This window comes from Saccoglossus kowalevskii, chromosome 4 (genome assembly GCF_978046115.1).
Source record: "Saccoglossus kowalevskii chromosome 4, keSacKowa6.1, whole genome shotgun sequence".
Lineage (NCBI taxonomy): Eukaryota > Metazoa > Hemichordata > Enteropneusta > Harrimaniidae > Saccoglossus > Saccoglossus kowalevskii.
The window spans coordinates 23,393,731-23,418,693 of NC_140644.1; the positions used below are offsets into that span (position 1 = coordinate 23,393,731).

At 34.3% G+C, this 24,963-nt stretch overlaps 1 protein-coding gene and 1 long non-coding RNA gene across 2 annotated transcripts in view; one reads left to right on the forward strand and one right to left on the reverse strand.

The window, feature by feature from the left end:
• Positions 1 to 15,742, forward strand: part of LOC146747199 (uncharacterized) — a 49,681-nt gene extending 33,939 nt beyond the window's left edge. The window contains exon 3 of the long non-coding RNA XR_014929103.1: positions 15,662 to 15,742. This is a non-coding gene — a long non-coding RNA (uncharacterized LOC146747199). The remainder of the gene's footprint in view (positions 1 to 15,661) is intronic.
• Positions 680 to 24,963, reverse strand: part of LOC100368725 (Kruppel-like factor 1) — a 42,708-nt gene continuing 18,424 nt past the window's right edge. Inside the window, exons 4-9 of the mRNA XM_002734185.4 lie at positions 17,167 to 17,215; positions 15,620 to 15,730; positions 12,967 to 13,102; positions 11,748 to 11,937; positions 10,681 to 10,913; positions 680 to 5,604 (exon numbers count right to left, since the gene is read on the reverse strand). Of these exons, the coding sequence (XP_002734231.3) occupies positions 5,432 to 5,604; positions 10,681 to 10,913; positions 11,748 to 11,937; positions 12,967 to 13,102; positions 15,620 to 15,730; positions 17,167 to 17,215 (892 nt within the window). The 3' untranslated portion in view covers positions 680 to 5,431. The remainder of the gene's footprint in view (positions 5,605 to 10,680; positions 10,914 to 11,747; positions 11,938 to 12,966; positions 13,103 to 15,619; positions 15,731 to 17,166; positions 17,216 to 24,963) is intronic.

Genomic DNA, 24,963 nt, shown 5'->3' on the forward strand with positions numbered 1-24,963 from the left:
TTAACAACACGAAGCAGAACAATGTGTGCATTGCCTGTATTAATGAATTGTACGTGGACTTGACAAAAGGATGTCACTATTCATGTTAAACTGTGCGTAAATGATGGAAGCACACCAAAAGCCAATCACAATATTGTTTTATCATTACATCATAAGAAAGAATGTCCTCCGAGAGCGACAATGCAAGTGAAATTGAAACATTCTTGTCATATGTGTTTATCTGTATGTGGTCGGACTTTTATTTGAATAACAGACTATGTTGTCATAATAGAAAATGTCCCCCCCCGGGAGCGACAATGTAGGTGAAATTGAAACATTCCTGTCATATGTTTTATCTGTACGTGGTCGTACTTGTATTCGAATGGCAGTCTTTGCGTTGTTGTGTTTTCATTTTGTTTGCATACCAGGAATTCCAATAAGTGGTGAAGAGTTTCCAATGCAACGTAAATGGTATACTGAATGCAGTGTCGTCAAGTCATGCGTACAGTGGAATAACTAACGTGTACTAGTTCTACTTTAATCACTCCACTCAGTCATTGACATCCACAATTTGGAAACGCGTTTATCCACTGGGTACACAGCATGTATTCATGTAAAAGTCAATTTCCCCCATGATGCATTGCATAACCACCCACACCTGGTGAGCACCTTTCATTTTTGGTTAAAAATAACTCAAAGCTTTTATTGAATAAAAATGCATCGGTTTATTTATATGTACATGTTGTATGATGATAGTGCTACATCACATGATGTCAACAACAAAAATTCACATTGGAGCAAAATTATGTTTCATTACAAAAGTGAAACTTTCCTCATTCAGAATCGCATGGCGCAGGGAGAACATTATCGGTCACTCCAATGTATGTTTATTTGTTGCCTTATCTTCTCATGTCCACTTCAAGCAGTGGTGGGAAGGCATAGTGTTTTGCAATGGCCTGATATTACAAATTACAATATGAAAAAAAATACAGTAAACAGATGAGAGAAAACTTTTCAAGCAGATCTTGAGAGATTACACAATTTGCACATATAATACAATCCTGGAATGTTTACATAATGTTTGAAATGAGTAAACAGCAGCATAATTTCCCCCAAAACTGTATGAGGGCGCTATTCACTTGTGACATTGATTGGTCTAAATACTGAAGAGTTTTTTCTCATCCGAATCAATTTTTTTTAAAACTGTATTTCAAAAGAAATACATAATTTTATTAATGCTCTGGATAAAAAAAAAACATGGCACAATATGATTTTAGTCAATTAAAAATACACACCTTGTTAATTACACACAAGGAATCGAAGACAATAATTCCATGAATAGAAGAAAAGCATTAAGAATGGCAGTTTTAAGAGGAAGAAACAAAATTGTGGCAGCAGCCCCCTGATTATGAAGTTCAGCTGTAAAATACATTGATGAATATGAATCCATTTCTGTCTATCTTCCAAAGCAACCATTGACCATATCTCGGCTAAGTACTGTAGAATACTTTATTTTTGCTAGAATTAATTTTCGCTGAAAAGGCTATTTGGGCGTTTTGTATGGAATTTATTTTTACTGATTTTTGATGAGTTTAATGTGAAATATAGGAAGAAAAGTATATTAGCTATATTTTATTTTCACGGAATATCCCTTCAGCAAAAATAAATTCCAAGCGAAAATAAAGTATTCTGCAGTATTACAGTAATTGCTCTATTAGTAGTACATGCACCAAAGGTCAAAATAAGTTGTATTTTCAATGATCCAGCATACAATACATGCACTTTTAAATAGCAAACACGGTAATACAGATCTTTCTTGCTGAGGTTTTAAATGACACGACTTTACGGCTATGTCGGAAAATCATAATACTTTTGAAATAGACCATCCATTGGTTTGATTTACAACCAAACATTAAAATTTATAATTCAGGTTTCAAAAAATACTTCAGTTGTGGCACATTGAGGTCGTGGAATAATTTGTTTTTATAAGCATTCCATTTGAACAATGATTGAAGGAATGAGATCACTGGCTACTTTAGAATGCATTTGTAAATTAATAATGAAGCTGGAACACTTTATAACATTAGCACAAAGAGGGAATGAACAAGACAAACATTATTTTTTTTATTAAAAACTTTACATTATTACAACACAACTTTAAAAATAACACTCAGAATGGCTAATTTATTTGATTATATTTTAACATAGATTAGAATATTTGGAAGTATAGTTTCAAACAGGTGAAAAGAAATTTGCTGAAAAATGTAATTTCACTAAATACTGAGACCGGTAATCTTTTTAAGATATACATTAAGACAATTGAGCCTTTCTCTGTCGTCATTCTCACAAATATTGTTGATTTTGAAATAACTACAATGAGATATGACAGGGATTTCATTAAGTTGTCAAATGTGTTGAGTCTAAGCTGGGGTAGAAGCACCCACACTTGAATAATACCCAAATACGAGTCATGAGATTTGCATATTGCAGGTAATCCACCAATCATAACATCCGTCACATGCTTCCCCAGGCAATAATTAACTACTTTTGTAACACGTATATTCATTTGCCTGCCATCACCCATGATCAAGTACATTTCTTTCAAAAATCACAAATTGTATTTCAACTACTTAAAGTAGTAAATTAAAATTTAAGTACAATTGTACACAATATAGTGTATAATATTTTTGATTAAATTAATATTATCAAACAATTCAACTTTTGACTTACAAATTGAGATGTTCTGACATCAAACAGCCTAAATAATCCCCTTTTGTACATTCAGCAATAGAACATCACTAACTTTTTATCACCGGGGAAAAGAAAACCCCCACACATGTACACGCATATTAATTGAACAGCGTACTACAAATACAACACTATTTTATTACCACTGTAACACTGAATATAGTTTTTAAAATACTTGTATTGCTTTAGTTTGTTAAAAGTAAGACAATGTAATGAACAGAGTCACAAATACTAGAAGACATACAACCAAAAAAATATGGTCGTTTTGAAAGTTGTTGTTTAGCTAAGAAATTTTTTTGAATATTTTTTTTTTTAACATGATATTGCACAGCCGAATTGCAGGGACTGACGAATTCACTAGTCATACTTCTATGTTGGGCTGCATAAAAAACATGTACTGCACAGTCAAAAATGAATCTTAAAGCGGGGGAGTAGTCACCTGCACATGCGCCAGATGGCCAGTTATTGTTTATAAACAAGCGTCTACCCATGAGCCTTTGCGTTTTTAGCGTGTGTTGTTATCCACGCTTGGGACTCAATTCCCGTAACGACCCTCTCGCTTTGCGAATATAAAATCCGGTCATACTTTTCAAAAGTTCTGTAGTGGTGAGTTGAAGACAAATCTTGTACAACAAGAGCATTAACAATTGTCACATTATTGATGGTGCAACAGAGCAAAGATTATTCAATTTAACTCAGATAAAATAAATTATGAAGGAACAAACCAGATTATAAATACTATAACAGCTTTCATGACCTTTTCAGACAAGAAGTTAGATTTCAAAGACAGGATTTCTTGATTACTAAAATTTTTTAAAAATAAAGGGTTTCCTTGAATGAATACAAAAAAAGACTAGTGAATTTTTCAGACCATGCTTATTTTTCTACAATATTATTTCAAATATATCTAAAAATATTAAAAAATAAAGATTATTTTCACTTGCTGAACTGCAAAATGATCTTTTCATCAAACCATGTCGAAGAAGAAGTCCTGTGTCTTCCAACGGCATCAGTTGACACCATATTATTTGCAGTTTTGACACGATCATGTCATTTGTCATGCGAGTATGCATGCTGTTCAATATACTATATAATATTGTCATGTCAGTTAGGAAGATATTGTTTTAGCATACATCACTATTTAGACAGGCAGGGAATGTAACTTACGATGTACATGTACAAAGGGAATGTTTTCTGACTTGTGCATTCTCGTTAATTTTATTAGAATACAGCTGCTTTTTAACGAAACTAATCAGTGCAATAAATGCAATAGGATCCGTCTCATTGTCCAAAATTGTAAACCTTCACACGGTGTACATTGCTTTAACTTGACGGACAAATACATAGTGTGGAGGGGATAGTCAGATGGTATTTCAACTATAAAGACATTTGGCAAACCATCCATTCCATATATTTGAACCAGAACACACAATGCTGTGCTTATACATGGAGTTAAAGTGTGTTCCTCTATGCATCATTGGGAGTAACCATAGCAACCTACACAAGTGAAACTGAAAGGTGCTGATAGCATCACTATATAAGCTGGACATGTGACCCACTCCAACCTTAGATAATTCACACATGAGGTTACAGAGGACAATTTTAGAGATAATAATCTATAGCGATAGATTTCTCATTTCCTTCAGTTAAATTCACTCAAGAATTTTTGTTTTAGAGCAAATCTAAATTGTGTCAAGAGAAACAAAAATTTAAAAGAGCGGAGACTGATATACTGACCAGTGATCAATGCAAAAGCACAATACCCTTTGAATACTATGTATATGCCTTGGTAATTTTGGATAAACGAATGCCTTGTGTCTTAAGAATCAAACTATTTGAAAAAATAATAATAATGTGGGTATAGTCTGAGAAAGATTACAAAAGTTGTTCACAGTGTTAAATTTTTTTCATTAGCACATGGTACAACTAATTTGTGAAAGGATCAGAAAATCCAACCAATATTTGGATGACAGTAATATCCTTTTGATTTCGGAAGACAGAAAAATATCATTAAGACGACTGGATTGCTTTTTCCAGTCTCTCTATAGACCGGCTTTAAAACAGCATTTTTTCAAGATGTATACAATGCTTTGTATAGGTATCATGAAGTGTGCAATTAAACAGCAAAATCTCCTAGTTCAGGATGGATTCTGTGTTTTTTGTTTTTTTTTAAATCTTCCTTGTATAACATTTGCTACATGGTCAATTTCTGCACTAACGTGAATCATTCATTTATCGGCTACAAGCACTGTTTTTGAAACCAGTCTATAAAGAGAGTAAACAGTGATCTAGTTTAATAAACTGATTTGTTGGGAGAAGACTCACTTCTATTCTTCAATGAGGTGCAGTCTTTTCTTTTGGTCACATGAGCAATTCATGATGTTAAATCCTCAATTTTAAGAAGCAAACTCATCACTTACTTTAAAAATACACCTATTTTTTTATAGTAATTTGGCACCTGATTGGGTGTATTCTAAAACTTTTTAAATTTAAGATACCAAAATAATCTGCTACATGTAAATACAATACAACGAAATACACTATCAGAGCCATCCAACCCCTATTAAATGGAATGGAACAGTCCAAATTTACATGGTGGCATGTACCAGTTTTAGGAAGTTTGAACAAAGGAGATGGTGGGAATGTTGGGAAAATAACAGCGTGAAATTGATAAACATGGAAGTTACCATAATTCATCTCTTTTTCAGTGTCGTTTCATGTGTAGAGCAAGATGGTCAGATCGTGAGAAACACCTCTCACATTTTGTGCATTTGAATGGTTTAACACCAGTATGTTTTCTATAGTGTCGGGTTAGTTCATCAGATCTTGCAAAGCGCCATGTGCATCCTTCCCAGGTACACTTGTAAGGTTTCTCTCCTGAAATGTAATCAAAGCAATATTTAAATTAAAATAAGAACAAGCTTTGCATATGCACATCCTCTATTCGGTATATCACTATCAGCAATCTAGTAGTGTGAGTGTACTATTTAGCTATATAGTGGAGACAAACATTTTACCACTACTATGACTACATTTGCATTTTGTAGTGCACAGTTCTCATTGCATACTTAATGTGTAGACACGTTCAGTTCGGCTCCAATAAACCCTTGGGGTTGAACTCCAACTATCACGCCCTCAATTGTACGACAACATGTTCCTACTAGGTTTAGGTTGACAGTTGGACAATTACAAGATGACAATAACTTAAAGCGAGGGTGTCGTCACCTGCGCATGCATCAGATGGCCATAGCGTGTCATTGTTTACAAACAAGCGTCTACCTTTGGGTTTTTAGCGTGTGTTGTCGTTGCTTGGGACTCAATTCCCGCTTGAAGTGAATAGAATGTATTTTAGCTGCCAGGTATCCTGTGTTCGAGATGGCTAAATCATAAGGCGTTTTATGCATGTGACCATAAAAGCCAATCAGATCCGCACATTACAAGTAGAAATATTTCTATGTCTACCTGCTGACATAGTCGTATGTCTACCTCCATCCGGGTACTGAGCTTCCTCTCGAAATTACCTGATTTACACCAATAACTTGTCATGGGAAGAGATATGTAACAATATTCGTGAGATGTTTATTTTATCAGTGATTAGTTTGATAAAGTCCAGTGAATATGCAAAATTTAAACACAGATCGTTTCACAAAATAAAACCTAGACAGTATTTCTCCTTTAACAGTACAATCATTAACTTTTAAGTGCACAGCGGCAACACAAAATTCATTTAGCATTGTGGTCATTGACTCTACACAAGATAAAATTTGTAACACCAAAGGTGAGAGATGTTTTGTCTGTTATCCTTCCGTTGATGTAGTACCACAAAACAGATTACACCAAGACGTTTATACTATATAAATACTAACTCATCTATCTATTAAAGCTAGACTGAACCCCTCTGTTTATTTAAGGTGGGTTTAGTTCACGTAATGGGAAGTCAGAGGACAGAAGGTGAAGTGCCCTGCCTAGTTAACAAACAAATAATTTATATCACACACCGGGTCAAATATACCATGTAAGAAATTACTGTAAAATCTGTACTAGAAGCCGCGGCTACTATTAAAATGGTACAATGCAACAGAGGAGATGTGGCTTCTATTACGGCATCTACACATATGAGAAATGATGAATTTTTGGTTCTCAATCATTCAAAAAGAATGGGTGCGATTTAGGGATGCGGCTTGTAATACAGATTTTACGGTATATCCTAAACTATGACAAGTAACATCTGACTGTGAACTCTGTTCTTGATGCAAACAACTGCATGTGAAAGGTATCATAGTTGCCCATGAAGTACGAGATTGGTCAGCAGCATAAATGATAGTATAATTACGTTAATTTTCTTTTGACCAGCTCAACTCACAAAGTACAGGTTTAATTACAAAATAAATTCTCAGAGGTGATGTATATCTATTGTTAAAATGATTTCCTGCCTCCGGTAGAGGTCAGACTTAATCCAATAAAACCCAATCGGCTTACAATCTACCACAGTGCTGGCTTTATAAAACATATCCTCTTTGCAAATAGTGCAAGAGGAAATTGAACAAAGAAAATATCATCAATCTTAAAAAAAAAAAAAAAACCACATCCTTGGATATTGGCATGGCAACCAAATATCTAATAAGAATTTGAAAATGGAAGGGGATGTTCGTCTCCCATATATGAGTGTGAACAAATTTTTCTTAATTTTGTTTAGCCTCCAAAAAATGCACACTTCAAGTATTAAGGAAGTTTGAAAAAGTCCTTATAACCATGACGCCATTTTTATTTATATATTCTCATTAAATCTGTGTAATGATAACTGAAACATCAAAGAAAGATTCAAACGCGCATGAGCACAATACACTTGGTATTGGACATAGTTATTTTAAAATTAGCATTTTACTGTCGGTGCAACAAAAGCATTCTCATCTTTAAAAATTCCACAATTAAAACTGAAACAACAGGTTTCTATTGGTTGATTGAATACCCTTGGAACGCTTACAAATGGCGTAACTGCATAATGTGCTCGTTGAAATTAATAAAGAGTAAACAAGAAAGCGATTAATTCAATGCTGTGTATCATATTGTACAGCTATATTAATAACAAAACTATTATTAAAGTAATCGTGCCTGTGGATTATCACAAAGCATTAATGTATGAATTATCATTGAAATCTGATGACTTATTTATCAGATTTATGCAAATTAGGTAATTAATATCCATATATTTGGTCCTAAAACTAATCAGGTGCATTGACTCAGAGCATTTGAGTACCAAGTTTTGTTGGAATTTGGTGATTTGGTTTTGTGATATAGACTGTATATATCTTGATTGTGTGCTTCACGAATTTTGTCATTTTGCCCTTTCCCCCCTAAGACCCCAATGTATTGTTTTTTTAGCTCCGCTGTCGACTTTGTCAATGTTTTACATTTTTGACTTCTTGAAAACTACAAGTCTGAATGCTTTGATACTTGGTGTATATGTACCTTGGGTAGACCTCTCTCAGATTTGTTCATTTCATGATCATATCTTCAATTCTCTAATTTTGGTGAATATTTTTGTCATTTTTGGTAAAAAGTGATATTTTCAACTTCTTGTTAGAAACTGCAAGTCCAATTGCTTTGATATTACATATATACATGTAGGTACTACATGTGGACCTCTCTCAGATTTGGTGAATATTTTTGTCATTTTTGGTACTTTCGACTTCTTGTTAAAAACCACAAGTCCAATTGCTTTGATATTACATATATAGGTACTACATGTGGACTACTCTCAAATTTGTTCATTTCATAATGATATCTTTAATTTTCTAATTTTGGTGAATATTTTTGGTAAAAAGTGATATTTTCATCTTGTTGAAAACAGCAAGTCCCATTGCATTGATAATATGCATATTGTTCATTTTCTAATGATATCTTTTGTTCTTTAATCAAAATGTGCATTGCTAACAGCGGAGCTATCTCAGCCGAGAGGCTGCTCAAATCGTAGGTAATATGGTGATGTATGCCTTTTTCGTACTGTCACATGACAATCCAAAAATAAGTTTACTGGTTGATCCATTTAACCATACCTAGTGAAAAAAACATTTCCAAACTGACTGACTAGAAACAACAAATCATCCGTAGCGTACACACAACATGATTGGCAATTTGACAGCGTTGAATGAATGCAACAACACTCTCCAGAAACCATTTCACCCGAATTGTACAAACTTCCTACAGAAGTCACCTGACATCTCTTTAATTGCATAAGAGTGTGCCTGAAATAGACAAGTGTATGGGTCAATGACCAGACATCAGAAAGATAAAAGTTTTATTATGTCTGGAGTGCACACAAAAGAAACTCTTACCACTAAGAGATCAATCACTTCACCGACCTTTTGTGGTAAAGTACGAAAGACACATACATGTAGTTTACAATGTAGGTGTCAGGGACAGTAATGCCAATCTATAGGGGGGGGGGGGGGGCTTTCCACAGTTTTGGCCAGTATATTGGTTAGAATCCATAAAAATACTAAACTTTCATGCTTTATTCTCCATTTTTAATGAAGCCAGCCTATTCAAGCAATTGTATAATATGCTCTATGCATTCTCTTGGAACTTCCTGTACGTGTACTGTACGACTAGTTATAAGTCGTTCAAAAGATGTTTTAAACTTAAATTTCTTGAGGAAATGGACATTATTTCTCATTGACCAAAATTAATGAAAAAATATGTGAAAAGTTTTTTTTATGAATAGTGTACTAAACTATAGACCCAGAAAATGTGTAAGTAACATTTAAGAGCTTGACACTACATGCGATGTATGAGCAGATTATATTCAGCTAAGACAGCATGGGTTGACCTGCACTTTATATCACACGAGAAAGTTTCTGAGTAATCTGCGAATAGACATACACATGCAGCAGGTTCATTTTCAATCCTTTAGTTATACATATCTCAAGTCATGGTTGATACAGGGATAGTAAACCCACATACTACACAGATGTGATTCAAAGTATACGACTTCCTGTTAGCAAGTCTCAACTTGTTCAATGTAAACCATATGTGATGCGACAAAACAGGCATCACAGTCTCTTTCTCATTAGATAAGGCAACAAAGAAGCTATTATACAAGACTTCCACATCAGAAAAGCTACCACGGAGGTATTAGCACAGCAACAACCAATAAAATGTTATTTCTGCACATATTTGTAAACATCTAAAAAATAACTTGCCACATAATTCTATTCATAGCCACGAATATTAAATTTAACAATAGACTCTCAAATCTTAAGTTTTCTCTTCAACTTTAAATGCCAAATTTAATTCTTAGTGCACATCTCGTTGTGTAATTTAGTACCTGTTTTATTGTCACGTACACCTCGTTCTGTTATTTGTAATTTTTGAGGGGTATTATTGTTCAGAAGTAACCATGGTAATTGTAGGAAACAGAACATGCAGATGAAAAAGTGAGTTATAATAAACACATGAGATTGCACTATTGTCTGACTTGGCACAATCTTGTACATCATACTATTCATGATGTTTGCAGAAACATAAATTTAACTTGTATGCGCTTTCATATATACGGTATAAAATGAAATTAAATCTTTTTCACATAAAAACAATATATAACATCAAAACTAAACTAAACTACAGAAAGATAAAATAACTGGTTTTCAGTGAATGCAGTTATCTATGCATTGTCCATTTCAGTACATGGTTATAAAGAGTCATAGAGGGCAGTAGACATAATTTCACCATACCAGATAAACAATAGAGGGCAGTATAACACTGAGGTGATCCTTGTGCGAAGTAAACTCTAGTGGGAGAATCATGTTGACACGTAAACAACAAACTGCTGAATTGGCTACATCTTGAAGTAGTAAATAAAAGTTAACTAAATTAACAAAAGAAAGTGCTACATTATAAGCGGGGGGGAAAAAAAGCTGCAGTACTATATCTGCAGAATTTGTCTACACTCACCCGTATGCGTTCTTCGATGTGCCTTCAAATGTGAACTCTTTGTATAAACCTTTGTACAACCCTCAAAGTCACACACATGAAGCCTTTTCCTTTTTGCTGACTCGGTTGGCCTCAATTCGAGATTCACTGCATGATGGGAAGGTGGTGAGGAGGAAGATGACGACGTTGGAGATAATTTGATTGTTCTGTCTAGTAAATGTTTTATTGGCTGCACTTGAGATGGAAGATCAGCACTGAAAAAAGAAGACAAGGAAAATAATTAGAAGTTGCAGTTGTCTATTTTATTGTCAGTTTCCGATTTATATTGCTACTCTGTGTCCAAGTCATTTCTTGTTCAGCCTGGGTACCTCTGATTTTACAGAAGGACTGACTGCTAATATTTTGCTCATTAAATATGTACAGTGACATCATAAAGAATTTTACTTTCATTGCTGTGGCAATTCTTAGTCGATATAGCTAATAATAACAATGTACAACTGTCTAAAATTAGCATATTCTGATTAACAGCAAGATAAATTTATCAACCATTCAACGCTGTGACAGCATCCCGCTGATCACGGAGAAATATTTACTACATTTTCAGACATTAGAGTGAGTGACAGAGGAATGGGAATTAAATACCAAGGCTATTCGTGTCTGGATAACAAAACTTTCTGTTATATGAAGTTTTTACATTTTACGTATTGAACACAAGTATAGGGAAGTACAATGTATATCCATAATTGTTAGATTGTCAAAATAAAACCACCTGCATAATTGTTCAAAAATCTCATCAATATATATATAATATAATTTATTATACGTTTTGTGATCCATTATCTAAACATGAATGGATTGGCAGTATGCGTGACCTCAATGTGTAACTTGTCAAAGGTTATCAATGATTGACTTCTGAATAATTAGGAGGAAAAAACAAACCAAAAACAAAGAATCAATATTTCAAGAAAAATTAATTATTTAAATGGTATGAAAAGTCAGAATTGAATTTCCTGGACAAATGTGCAGTTATCCAGACTAGTGTACCAAGTTTTGGAGATAGGGTTGCGTTCAAATTTGATAACACTTACTCTGCTGCTTGCTGTAAAGATAATAGCGCCCTCGCGCCACTTTCATTGACTGATTCTAAAGTTACTGTGGGACGATCATCATCACCATGACGATGTGGCGGTGTTGTACTACAATGACTTATGCTTGGATAATGCCTAGCAGACACAATGACCTGTGTTGCACCTATCGCTTCACTATCACATTTTTCAGCTGAAAAAAAAATAAACAGAAGAAAACATCATGTAATACTTTTTTTGCTGGGCAATAATGAATAAATCAAAAAAAACAATAGTGCAATAGATTTTCGCCATTTTTGATAAAGGAATAAATTCCATACAAAACACCAAAAAATTCTATTCAGGGAAAATTTATTCCAGCTAAAATTAAGTATTTTACAGTATAGAGTCCGTAGAGCGCCCTCAATGTTTAATTGACATTTTCATTCAGTGAAGAGCGCCCTCTGGCTACATTGATTGGTTTATTGAAACATTTGTTCTCAGTTAATATACAACATGATCAGCCTTAATTGCCCATTGTAAAGGAAAGTTTAAGTTTAGGTACTATTGCCCACAGGGCAGGTCAATAAAAACAAGCAGCCTGTCGGCTGAGATAGCTCCGCTGTTAGCAATGCACATTTCAATTAAAGAACTGAAGACATCATTAGAAAATGAACAATATGTATAGTATCAAAGTAATCGGACTTACAGTTTTTAACAAGAAGTCGAAAATATCACTTTTTACCAAAAATGACAAAAATATTCACCAAAATTAGAGAATTGAAGATATCATCACGAAATGAACAAATCTGAGAAAGGTCTACATGTAGTATCTATATATGTAATATCAAAGCAATTGAACTTTTGGTTTTTAACAAGAAGTCGAAAATATCACTTTTTACCAAAAATTACAAAAATATTCACCAAAATTAGAGCATTGAAGATATGAGCATGGAATGAACAAATCTGAGAGAAGTCTACCCAAGGTACATATACACCAAGTATCAAAGCATTCAGTCTTGTAGTTTTCAAGAAGAAGTCGAAAAAGTAAAACATTGACACGGACGACGACGGACAATCACTCACATGATAAGCTCCGCTCGACAAATTCGACAGCGGAGCTAAAAAAGAAAAGAAACAAACTTACTTTTTTATTTTGTTGACAACCACTATGGCTGAGAAAGATTTAGGTGACATGCTATTGCCTTCATGGCCAGTCAATATACAATGAAAACAAACTTACTTTTTATTTTATTGCCAACTATAGTAGAGGAAGGTTTAGGTGACGTAGACCGCACACCATTGACAGATAAATCTAGTGGTTCTGATTTAATGATAAGATGACTAATTTTTGCTTGTTGATCTAATGAATCATCAATCTGTGAAAACAACGTAATGAGTTGTTGACATATTACAAGTATAACACATCAAATGAGTACTGTATAAGTACTTTCAGGACACTTTCTATCATAAGTTATCTGAGTAAAATCAGATGTAGGTAAGTGCTTCGGTCGCTGGTGGACTTAAAGCGAAAGGGTTGTTATCTGCACACGTGCAGGAATTGAGTTCCGAGCAACGATAACACACGCTAAAAATGCAAAGGCTCATGGGTAGATGCTTGTTTGTAAACTGACACGCTATGGCCATCTGACGCATGCATAGGTGATGACTCCCCCACTTTAACTATATCTGATCAAATGATTAGATGTGAGTATTGCAACTTGTGTTACAGGCCATTTTCCAGTAATTAAAGTGCCTGTGAAATGGCTGCTATTTTCGCGCCTAAAATTATCAATTGATACATAAATATTATTAGTTTTTATGTTTCTAAACATGAATTATTTTTTTTAAGTGAAAAAATGTGTTTTAAACTCAGTCTATGGCAACTTTATTTTTGTGTATTTTAAAACGAGGCTCCTCATTAGCTTCTCATTTGCATACAGAAATTCCCTTTGTGACGTCAGAAGGGGAAGTCGCATGGCATCTTGCATTGCCGATACGTGTAAATAAGGCAAATTTCTTGTGCAGTTTTCTCGTCTTTGACTATATTGTCGCTTATGTACTTGTTCGTCGAGGAAGAATGGACCATAATGAACACATAGTATCAATTTTTGTTGCATGGGGTTGAGTTAGATGCGAAATATGTCCATTTTGGTGTAGCTGGTCACCGTGATCGACACCGGCGCACGTTTGTACACTGTTGCCGGACAAAATAGAATTTGACGTTGGAATTATCTCGTTATTTAGCAGGTTACTAGGCACGTCACTACACTGTTTTATTTCATCGATCGTCTGAGTAAAACTTTCAAAATTAAAATAAAAGAGAACATATTTTGACATTCTAAACATTAGACTATTAATAGTGATCACTATAAAATAATTAAAAAAACGACAAATCACAGTTACTAAATAAATGACAGGTGAACGCGTCGGGTCACGGCGAGGGCAAGTGCGTTAAAAGCGGCGTTTAATTGGATAACAAAAATAATCAAGATTGACACACATACAGATAAATTCAGAGTGGATTCGAGTTAGCGTGATCCATGGCGTGATTGTCATAATTATAACATCGTATTAAAACTTTATTTGGTGGAAACACATTGACCAAGCCCGGATTCTTATTTCATAAATTATTACGCAGATCAAGCTGCAAGCATGGAGGTACAAAAGAACAGAGGTGTGAATTTGACATTCAACACCAATTACCGAACAATTCAGAAACTTTTAGCCTTCGAAAATGAAAACAGTTAGCAGTGTGTAAGGGCTGTGTAATTTCCTGTTTGTCCGACGCTTCGTTTTTGTGTCACTGTCAAAATTATTGCTACCTTTTACTTAACAGGGACTAAATGGTCTCTATAAAACGATAATCAGAATCGCAAAAAAGGTCAACTGATTTGAAACACTTGCCGGACGTCTCTCTCTCTCTTCTGAAATCCGCCTCGGTGGTGGGCTGGTCCGGAATCTATTTCTTTCAAAAGTGTTGCGCCAGGTTTAAGGTTAAGTGATGTTGCACCTTCGAATCGATTAGAAACGTGTGAATACATACACTATGGCTATACGTTTCACTGCAACTGTCCACAACACAACATCTAAAAACTCTCTCTCAAAAAGAAAATACAATAGACAAAAAAAAAGAAAAGACGCCGACCGAAAAATGTATATCGTTTAAAAGTATACTGAACGACCAGTGTTATTACGGCTCAGGGGTATGACTTCATCTCACATTTTGTCATTTGGTGGCGCACTTTTGGCGAGAGTCGGAAATCCGGAAACAGTCGACCGTTTCAGGATAGGTGGGCGTGGCTACAACACGAGAAATATCCCAAATTTACTTGGATACGAGTAATCATTTGCAGCAAAAAAATCAATAACTACCCTTTTCAGTGGGACACAGATCTAAAACGGGAAACGTGAGGGTGGGCATTGCACAGGCACTTTAAGACACATTCTGATTGGTTGACAAGTTTCATGGTCATTTCGTCAGATGCAGTTTGTACTTCAAGAGACCGCGGTCCAATCAGATTGTACGATCTGAAGATATTACCAGTAAGATTGGGATTTCAATGTGAGCATCAAGAAAACTTATAACACAATGCAGTGGGCACTTGGGAATAGCGGAAACAAAAATAAGATAGTCCTGGAAATCTAAAAAACATGTAATTTAATAGTCATTTTGCGAACACTAGAAAAATAGTTCTAGACAAACATAAATAAGATCTTTCTAGGAATGTATGTTTTTGTGTTCATCTCACAATTAATATGACTGGATCTACTTTGCATATCATAGATATGACATGCCATCTGGGGCTGAACACTGAAATTGATTGGCTAGTATAATGTACAAGATTGTGCCAAGTCAGACAATAGTGCAATCTCATGTGTTTATTATAACTCACTTTTTCATCTGCATGTTCTGTTTCCTCTTTTTTAATTACTAGAAGAATACTATCAGATTTATTGTGACTTGATGGAGATGAGTTGTCTACATGCATAATAACGCCACACTGCTGCAATCAAACAGATGAAGTACTGAAGTGAGAGCTAGCTCTGGAGTTCAAATCTTACATATGATATCGACCCCCTAACTTAGATGCATGGAAGCTACAGACTGAAAGAAGAGGCCAACATCACTGGCAGATTCATTCTTTGGGTGAATAAGGTTAAGGTGTAGTTTTGCTAATTAAATTGATATTTGATTGACTGATGGAGTACTGGACGTCAGATATATTTTGGGTGGTAAAATGCACTGCATGTATAGTTAGCAGTTATGGTTGTAGGCAATTTTAACACAACATCAGTCGAACAAAATAAAACATTGCATATTACATCTTCCTGTCCTACCATTATATTGATGACACAATATATTTTCTTGTATTTGCAGTGAATGCTAATTTTGGCACCTTCCACCCTGCACTATGGCAGATATCCACACCTAACAACCAATGGGATCATTTCGAAAGTTGACATTTGTATGCCAGTTATTGTGCTGCCATGTATTAACCAGTGACAGAAAGCTACTCCTCACAACACATGAAATCTCCCACTCAATTAGAGAGATGACATTTGTATTCCAATCCATGTGAGCTGTGCTGCCATATATCACCCAGTGACAGAAGGTCACCCCTCATACCTAATGGAATCTCCCACAAGATGAAGAGATGACATTTGTATTCCAATTGCAGTTGACAGAAGCTGTGCTGCTGTATGTCACCCAGAGACGGAAGGTCACATGGCATTAACCTTACAGGCACCAGAGCACACATAAATACTATAAGCAGAACAACACATACATCACACATAGAGATCCAACAAACCACAAGACTACAGTGACTTTCACTTGCATTGTTTTATGTGTGTGACCTCTGATAATGATAATATGAAACACCTTTTATATATGTGATGACAATTCTAATCCCAGGTCTTAACTGATTTTACTCAAGTGGATACTGGTCTGCAGTTCAACTGCATAGCTGCATTGACTGAGACAGACCATATGTACAATGGAATGTAAATACTCCACCATGTGTCTATTTCAACACTTTCTCTTTGACATTGTCAATGCATTCTACAATCATTTAAGAGCCATGCGCAATCAACAAAATTAGCAATCATGTTTTTCCCCCATATAAATTCAATAATATTGAGTCTACAATTTTTAAGAGAGTTGTCAGGAAATTGCACTATTTATGCTAACGGTGTGTAAAAGTTTGTGGGTCATCAATTCAGGGTTGTTCTTTGAAGCACCAGCCAACCAGAATTATTGTTTCAAGTGCAATGAAAAAATTAGAAAGAAGCTAGTATTTATGGCAAAAAAGCATTTTCAGATTATCTACGATTTATCCCCAAATCATCACAAAATCCTAGTGAATGAAAGGTTATCCTGCCACACAAAAAAAATGATCATAAACAATCGCTGTGAAAATTGTAATAGACAAATACTTACCTTTTTGCTATGTGCACATGTGTGTACTCTGTCTGATATATGTTTTACACTGGAAAAAGAAAAATATCATAATCTCAGTAAAAATTCAAGCATTTGAAAAAATTCTCCTGCTATTTGAAAGCATTAAAAAAAAACATTTTATTTATTATGCATTCTATATATGCAACAACTTTTGAAGTGACAATCACCTTTGTAGGACCTGATTCTGAGACTCATTCTGTTGCAACACTAGATGATACAGAAACAACATGACCCATATTAAAAACTTGATATGCAACCACTTTCATTGTAATCAATAGCATATGTGAGTATGCTAGATGTAAGCTAGTATAAAACCTGGCCCTGTGTATAAACACACCCACAGAACCCTCTGTATCACTGTAAATCATCGCCTCTCCAAGATATGTGATATGCTATGTTAGTATTAAATACAGCCACAAGGCGTCTGCCAATCAGTTTTGAAAAGTCAGGAGTTGGTCAAGTTGAAACAGAAATCGGCTCTCTACATTCTTAACTCAGAATATTCTAAAACTATTTTCTATTTCAAGTAATCAAATCACACTGAGGAACTCCCAATTTGATGATAAAAATCAATATTGAAAGTAAAGCATTTTCCAGTAAAATTAGTCTGAAATGCATGCTGTACTTTCAAGTTGTTTTCTTTGTAGCCATTAGATTCCATGTTGTTACTGCATCAGAGTCAAATATCAAGTAAGACAATAACTGGATAAATGGTGCAATGATCAGCATTTATGCCGATAATACAACTTTACCGATTGCTCAAACATTTCCTGAAATGTTGCAAAGTTTTTCCATATGACTAGACAATTTAAAAATAAGAAATAATTTGGAGTACACAAACGATGACGCCACCACCACAGTACGACTTAATGATTTTGGGATTTCCCCCATAGCATTGTTTCTATTTTATTTGTATTTTGGGTCATATATTATACCATTTCCATTGCTTTCGAAAAGCATGCCCCTTATTAACATTACCAGATTTTATATAATAACTTGTTTCTCTCTGTATGACAAATAAAACACTCCACAAACTGAGAAATCAAGGGGTTTTGGAGGCATGGATACAAGAAATATTTAAAATTAGTAACAAATTTAATACTATCCTATCAAACAAGAAGCCTGTTGTCTAATATAGATTCAGGCTTTGAAAGCAATCTGATCCACAGATTCTTGAGATATCCCTGGATTATTGAATTCTATAAATGTAAATTAGATAATTAATATTTGATTTCATCGTATATGTATTATTACCTCCGATCACCTATGTACTGGTACTGAGTTTATCCAAAGCTAATTAGGTTTGTGGACTAAGCCAAACATCTATGTATCAAGTTTCAGTGAAATCTGATGAGAGGTTTTCGATATGTGCTAATTTATGTAAAGCAGATTTACACCCTTAGGCCTTCTGTAGATATAATTATGGAAATTAGATATTTAATAGTCACAGATTTCAACTAAAAACTATTCAAGATCGCCTACTGTAAAATACTGGAATTAATTTTTGCTGAAGCGACTTTTTGGGTCTTTTGTGTGGAATATATTTTCGCTGATTTTTGATGAGTTGAATGTAAAATATAGGAAAAAAGGTATATTCGCTGAATTTTATTTTCACTGAATCATTCCTTCAGCGGAAAATGTACAGTATGTACCTAGTTCAGTGGTATTTAGATGACATTCATTCTTTACTAACACCACATTGACATGTCATCATCATCTGACCTGGATACTAGACTATAAATACAATTTTAAGCTATAGTCTTTATCTGCAGGGAGGCCAAGATGTGGCTTAGTATTGGATGGGTAATAAGCTTCTGTTAAAATGTGTAGAAACTTTGTTGGTCGAGTCGTACATGAATAGCCCATGTATCCCAGTGTGTTTACCTGAGACATCGACCAATGCACATTATTGACCTTTGAGTGGAAGTTCAATAAAAACGTAGTAATCATCTTGCAAATTTTATGAGTGAATCTGTCACAAGGCTATAAAAGTGAGAAATGTATTGAGGGGAAAACAGCAATTCCACTCGCTAGTTAACCATCATCAATACAGACCCATTTTTTATTTCTTGTATTTTGTATTCGATTTAAAGATTTGCAGGACACCAGTAATTTTAAAAATCAGAATAATTAAATTTACCATCACCATCTACCATTATTGCAAAAATAGTACTTTTTAAACAATTTAGCGTTTTGTACACCCGCGACTGCTTGATCTAACACAAGTACAAGAACGTAATCACTGGCAAGACTACATTAGTTTCACTATGGTTATTACATAGGTTGAAGAAATACGAGCAGACCACCATAGGTGATGAGTGTAACACAGTCCAGTGGGATGAACATATTTTTAATATTTACATCTACAGTTACTATCTGTATCAATGGGAAACAGAAATGAACTATGAACACATTATCAACGCTCAAAACAACATGTGATTCTCCTGGAGCAGTGCATCTTCATATACTGTGAAATACTTTATTTTAGCTGGAATTAATTTTCGCTGAAAAAGCTTTTTGGGTGTTTTGTATGGAATTTATTTGCACTGATTTTTGATGAGTTGAATGCGAAAATAAAGTATTCTACAGTACATGCAATTTTTTTTTTTTAAATTGAAGATTTGAATAAAAGCCACAACAGTGAAGTATATTATGTGCATTAAAGCCAAAATAAATCGTATTATTCTTCAAGTATTAGACAGTTGATGTTACTGGTCAAAAGCGGTTGATAAATATTGATATTGGCCTCTCCCAGCATTTTCCTTTCCACTGACGTCATAACATATGGGACACTTTGATTGCTGCAGACGATAACAAGATGGATGACACTTTTTCTTCCAAGATACATTTAGTCACAGTTTTTGTTTTGGCGCACATTTTCACCTAATAATATTTTATTATTCTCTTTTGGTATAATAAAACAGTTCTTAGGCATGACTTTGACCAATAACTGTATAATATGGACATTTTAACATTTCTGCAACTGGAAACCATTAAGTTGTGATGGTGAATCCCATCTCACTGATGGGAATCTACAATTTAAAGTGCATCTTGAGGCGCGGGGGGGGGGGGGGGGGGGTCTCCAAATTGTTGTAGCAGTGATCATTTCACCCAATTAAAGTCATAATTTGTAAGACTATTTCCTTAATAGTCTCAGTGACTCAATTATGCTTTCCAATTAATAGCAACAAATATTAAAAAAAACTTTCGACTTGCAATAATACCATCAAAATTGTCATTCTCAGAGTCTTAAAACAAGATCAAAAGTTGCTGTCCTTTTAAGAAGACATTTCCGAATTTACCCTGGTACATGTATACGGCCACTGATGCAGGCGTAGTATACATGTTGAGGTCAAAGCATTGCTGACATGTGCAAACCAAAGTCTGTAACCCCCCCCCCCCTTTAATAGAGGCAATGAAAAACACTTAAATGCAACAAAGACAAGCTTTTAAGGAATGTCAGACTTGAATTGAAAGTGGTGAAGTTTTTAACTAATGGCGGACTCGCCTCTTGTAGCGTCTTGATATCATGATGGTTATTTTTTTTGCGGAGAATGGGCAGTGAAATTTACACCACCGCCTATCCATTGAAATCTACATTCTGATTACATGTGTTTTTTCATTGATATTTGTTATTGTTGGAATAAAAAAAATGAAGACTTCAATATCCCCATGGCAAAGTACTATAAAAACTGTAAATCACTTGAGTTATCAAAATACTTGCCGCTGAAGTGAGGTCAAACTTTGTGGATTTGGTCCAAAATTCATGAAAAATCAGAAGATGTACATTTTGGAATGTAAAAAATCTGTGGTGTCAGAAGGTTTTAATGGTAAACAGATTATATAGAATTCCCTAACCCCAGGGAAGCAGTAATACAGGGTTATTCATTTTAAACATTGACGTAACAGGTCAGACCACCAATGATCAGACAGGTTCGAATGTGACACTCGCAGAATGGAACTGTTTTGATTAGCTGTATTATAACAGGGTATTTATTAATACAGTACGTACACTGAAATCAAAACAGTAATCATCGGTGTTCCCCAGTGTATGTTACTGAAAAATATGGAAGTCAACACTTTGAATCATGTGAATAAAAAATGCCTGAAATGACAATTAATTATTCTCAGATTAACCAATTTCACTGAGAGACTTGTGTGTTTTGAAAATGCAGATTTAAGAACCATTAGTAATCATCCATGCCCTGTTGCAATTCACTAAACTTGTTCATGTCTTCCAAAGTTCAATATGCAACATAACACACTGTCAATTACAAAATCTAGGTCACAAACCCACAAATAGAATTTTTGTCAAAATTAACTACATGTACCTACACAAAGGATGGCATGCTTGTATTTTAAATATAGTTTCAGAATAACGATTCTTGAGTGGTATTTTAAACAACGGCCAGTGAATACTCTGCAGGGTAAACCAAAGTTGTGGAAGAATATAATATTAAGTACTGCAATGATACTGCTCAAAATGGATACTTGATTCACAGGCTCGAAGATGTAAACTAATTTTTATTTCTAGAGATTTTAATTACAGTGTCAAACCAGCTTTAGCTGATGCCCATGCTCACAGTAACCCTCCCCCACCTCTCTGCAAAAGAATTGGTATTTAAATTATCCACATTTTGTTTATGGCTGGCACAGATGGGAAAAGGTTTATTGGTATAAATCAGACCAGATGTAGCCACAAGCTTAAATTTGCTCTTAATTGTAGGGAAGCTAGAGCTAGTGATTATTATACCAGCACTAATATGCACTTGAAAATGAAAAGAAATCTCCAAAACAATATATAGTATTTAAAAAATGCAATGAGCAATTCTAGTAATAAAATAAAAATTCCCATTCACCTGGGGATGCTATTTGTTTTTGTACATCAAACTAGGTGTACTATTTATTTGTCTATAGCAGCGATGCCTTTAATATACATTGTATAAACCCAGACTGTGTTTTATTTGCATGTTTATCTGCAAAAAAACCCCGAGAAAAACGCCCCCATAGAATCCAATCTGACCTTTGCACATTCGCATAATTGATTCAACATCTGGGAAACAGCCTAGCATATATTGTTATTTTGTTTTCACATATTTCCCTACTCTAAATTTGTATTTTAACATTAAGCAGCAATTAATTTACTCTGTTTTCCAAAAGCAAACAGCAGATATATTAACAATAAGTTGATAGATATTTTATTCCCAAGACATGCGACTCTACATGCCTGGCCACTGTAGTATAAAATTAAACCATGCGAGTATGTTCATATTTGTGCTTTGGAAATAAAACCATTTTAATGCAATGAACCCTAGGTGAGGCATACTATGGAACTCCCACAGAGTCTCTTGAGGTGATCTGACCAACTGCTGTCTAGTAGTCTAACCCATGTGGTGTGAACCCTGGTAAAACTACATGTGGCCTTACCTTAGAATAACCTTTGTATAAAGTGAAACTGTGCAACCATGTTACTCTCAGCACGTTAAATACATCCACAACAATAAAAATCTAATTTGAAAATTTTATATTACATTGTAACGAGTTGATCTGACGAAATTAACCAGCCAATTTGAAACATTAAACAAAATAACCTCATTAATATTCATTGGCATTATAAAGATTTAAAAAAAACAATCTGGACAATTAACCACCTCCCAACATTAAAATTTTTGAAATTTTAACATTGAAAACACAAGAATTCAAGTTGCATGTTTTAAGAATACATAAAACTGACCTTAATTGCAGTCACTGAGCAGTGCGGGGGAAGATATAATTCTAACACACACTTGTTACATGTATAAAGCGTTGGCATACACATTGTGAAGAGTCACACCCTACAAGCCACTCCCTATTTATCTTGCCAATGGTAATAGATGACCTTTGAACCACAAGTAAGTGCATGTCTAGGTTACATGTACTTGTCAACACTGCGAGTACTATACTGATACAACAATCATATTGTAAATTTGGAAGATCCTTAAAAAGAAAATTCTAATTAACTTAAATCCAGAAAACAGTTTTATACACAATTCTGCACCTACCGATATGTTACTTTTAACACTCAGTAAATTGGTTATTTTTAAATCACTGTCATTTTTGCACATGTGAATGAATTTCTTTCAAATGGATATATTTTCTTATTGACTACATATCTGCATCAACAATTTATCATCAACAAAATATTGAAAAACATTAATTTTGACACCTAAAACGTCATGCATTGCAAGATATTCTTAGGTCAAATAAAAATCTTGATTTTAAGTGTATTTCAGGACAATCAAATATATATGGGAATCAAAGAAAGTTTAGAAAGAACTCCCGTGTGCTGAGAGTATTAGAGACACAGTAAAAATTAATTCAAAATTACTTGTACTTGAGATATTGATGGAAAAGCTAAAAACTATTTATGCAAATCAGAAAATTTAAATGAACAGATTTGAGTGTAAAACTAATAAGGTCTGCACAATGTAACAGACCATCTATGTACCAAGTTTCATTGTAATGTGATCAGAACCAACAAATTATGAATTATTATGCTAATTATGGAATTAATATGAACAGATTTTAACCCCAAACTGATCATATTTGTACATTGTCCTATAGCATATATGTACAAAATTTCAAGGAAATGTGATGATTAGTACTTGAGATATCAGTGTGAAAGTTGAAAATTGATTAATTATGCAAATTAGGTGATTAATATGTACTGATATTACCCTTAAAATTACCAGGTCTGTGCAGTGTCCTATGACATCCAGGTACCAAGTTTCATTGAAATGTGATGATTAGTAGTTGAGTATCAGTGGAAAAGCCGAAAAACATTATGCAAATCAGGTAGTTAATATGCACAGATTTTCACTAAAAACTAATCAAAACCTGGTAATAGTTCAGAGAATCTATGAACCAAGTTTCATCAAAATTCAATGAGTGGTTCTTTAGATAACAGTGGAACAGTCATGGAACAGCTGAAAATGAGCTAATTATCACGTAAATTACTAAGGTAATTAATATGCATGGTTTTTACCAAAACCTAATCAAATCTGCGCATTGGCCCAGAGCATCTATGCACCAAGTTTCATCAAAAATTGATGTATGGTTCTTGAGATATCAGTGGAACAGACGGACACACATACACACATACACACACACACACACACACAACTAACTGCAAAGACTCCTATTGTGTGCTTCGCACACGGGAGTCAAAAATGTGAAAAAAATGTCATTTTATCTATTTTAACTATGAAAAAAGTATTTCTAAATATCTAGAAACTTTGCTGTATAATTTGATGTAAATTTCAGATGTTGTTTGTCAACATTAATCATAAAATGCACAAATATACTGAATAGATGAAAAACTTGACTCAAAGCCCATAGTCAAACTGAGATGTAAAATGTAAATTATCAAACGGAGATTAGAAAAGTGCACACTAAGAAGACTTCCTTTGCGTATTCTCATTAGTATGCAAATCAATTTATCGACTGTCGGCGCAGCCAGCCAGTTGTCTTATTTCACAATTTATTAAAGCTGGCTAGGGTCTCAACAGATCACAATTTGAAAGCAAGAAACAAAATTGCCAACATATAATCATCCAATATCTGATTCTTTCAATATTAAAATAAACTTCAGAGACGTGTATTGCAATAATAAAACTAGAAATCTAAACTTGAAATATCTCCACTGCCAGTATTAAGGATGAACGTTTAGCTATTATTCTTGCACAGAAACTAAATACTTCATAAAGTTTTATAATACTCTCAAGATTGACTATTTCA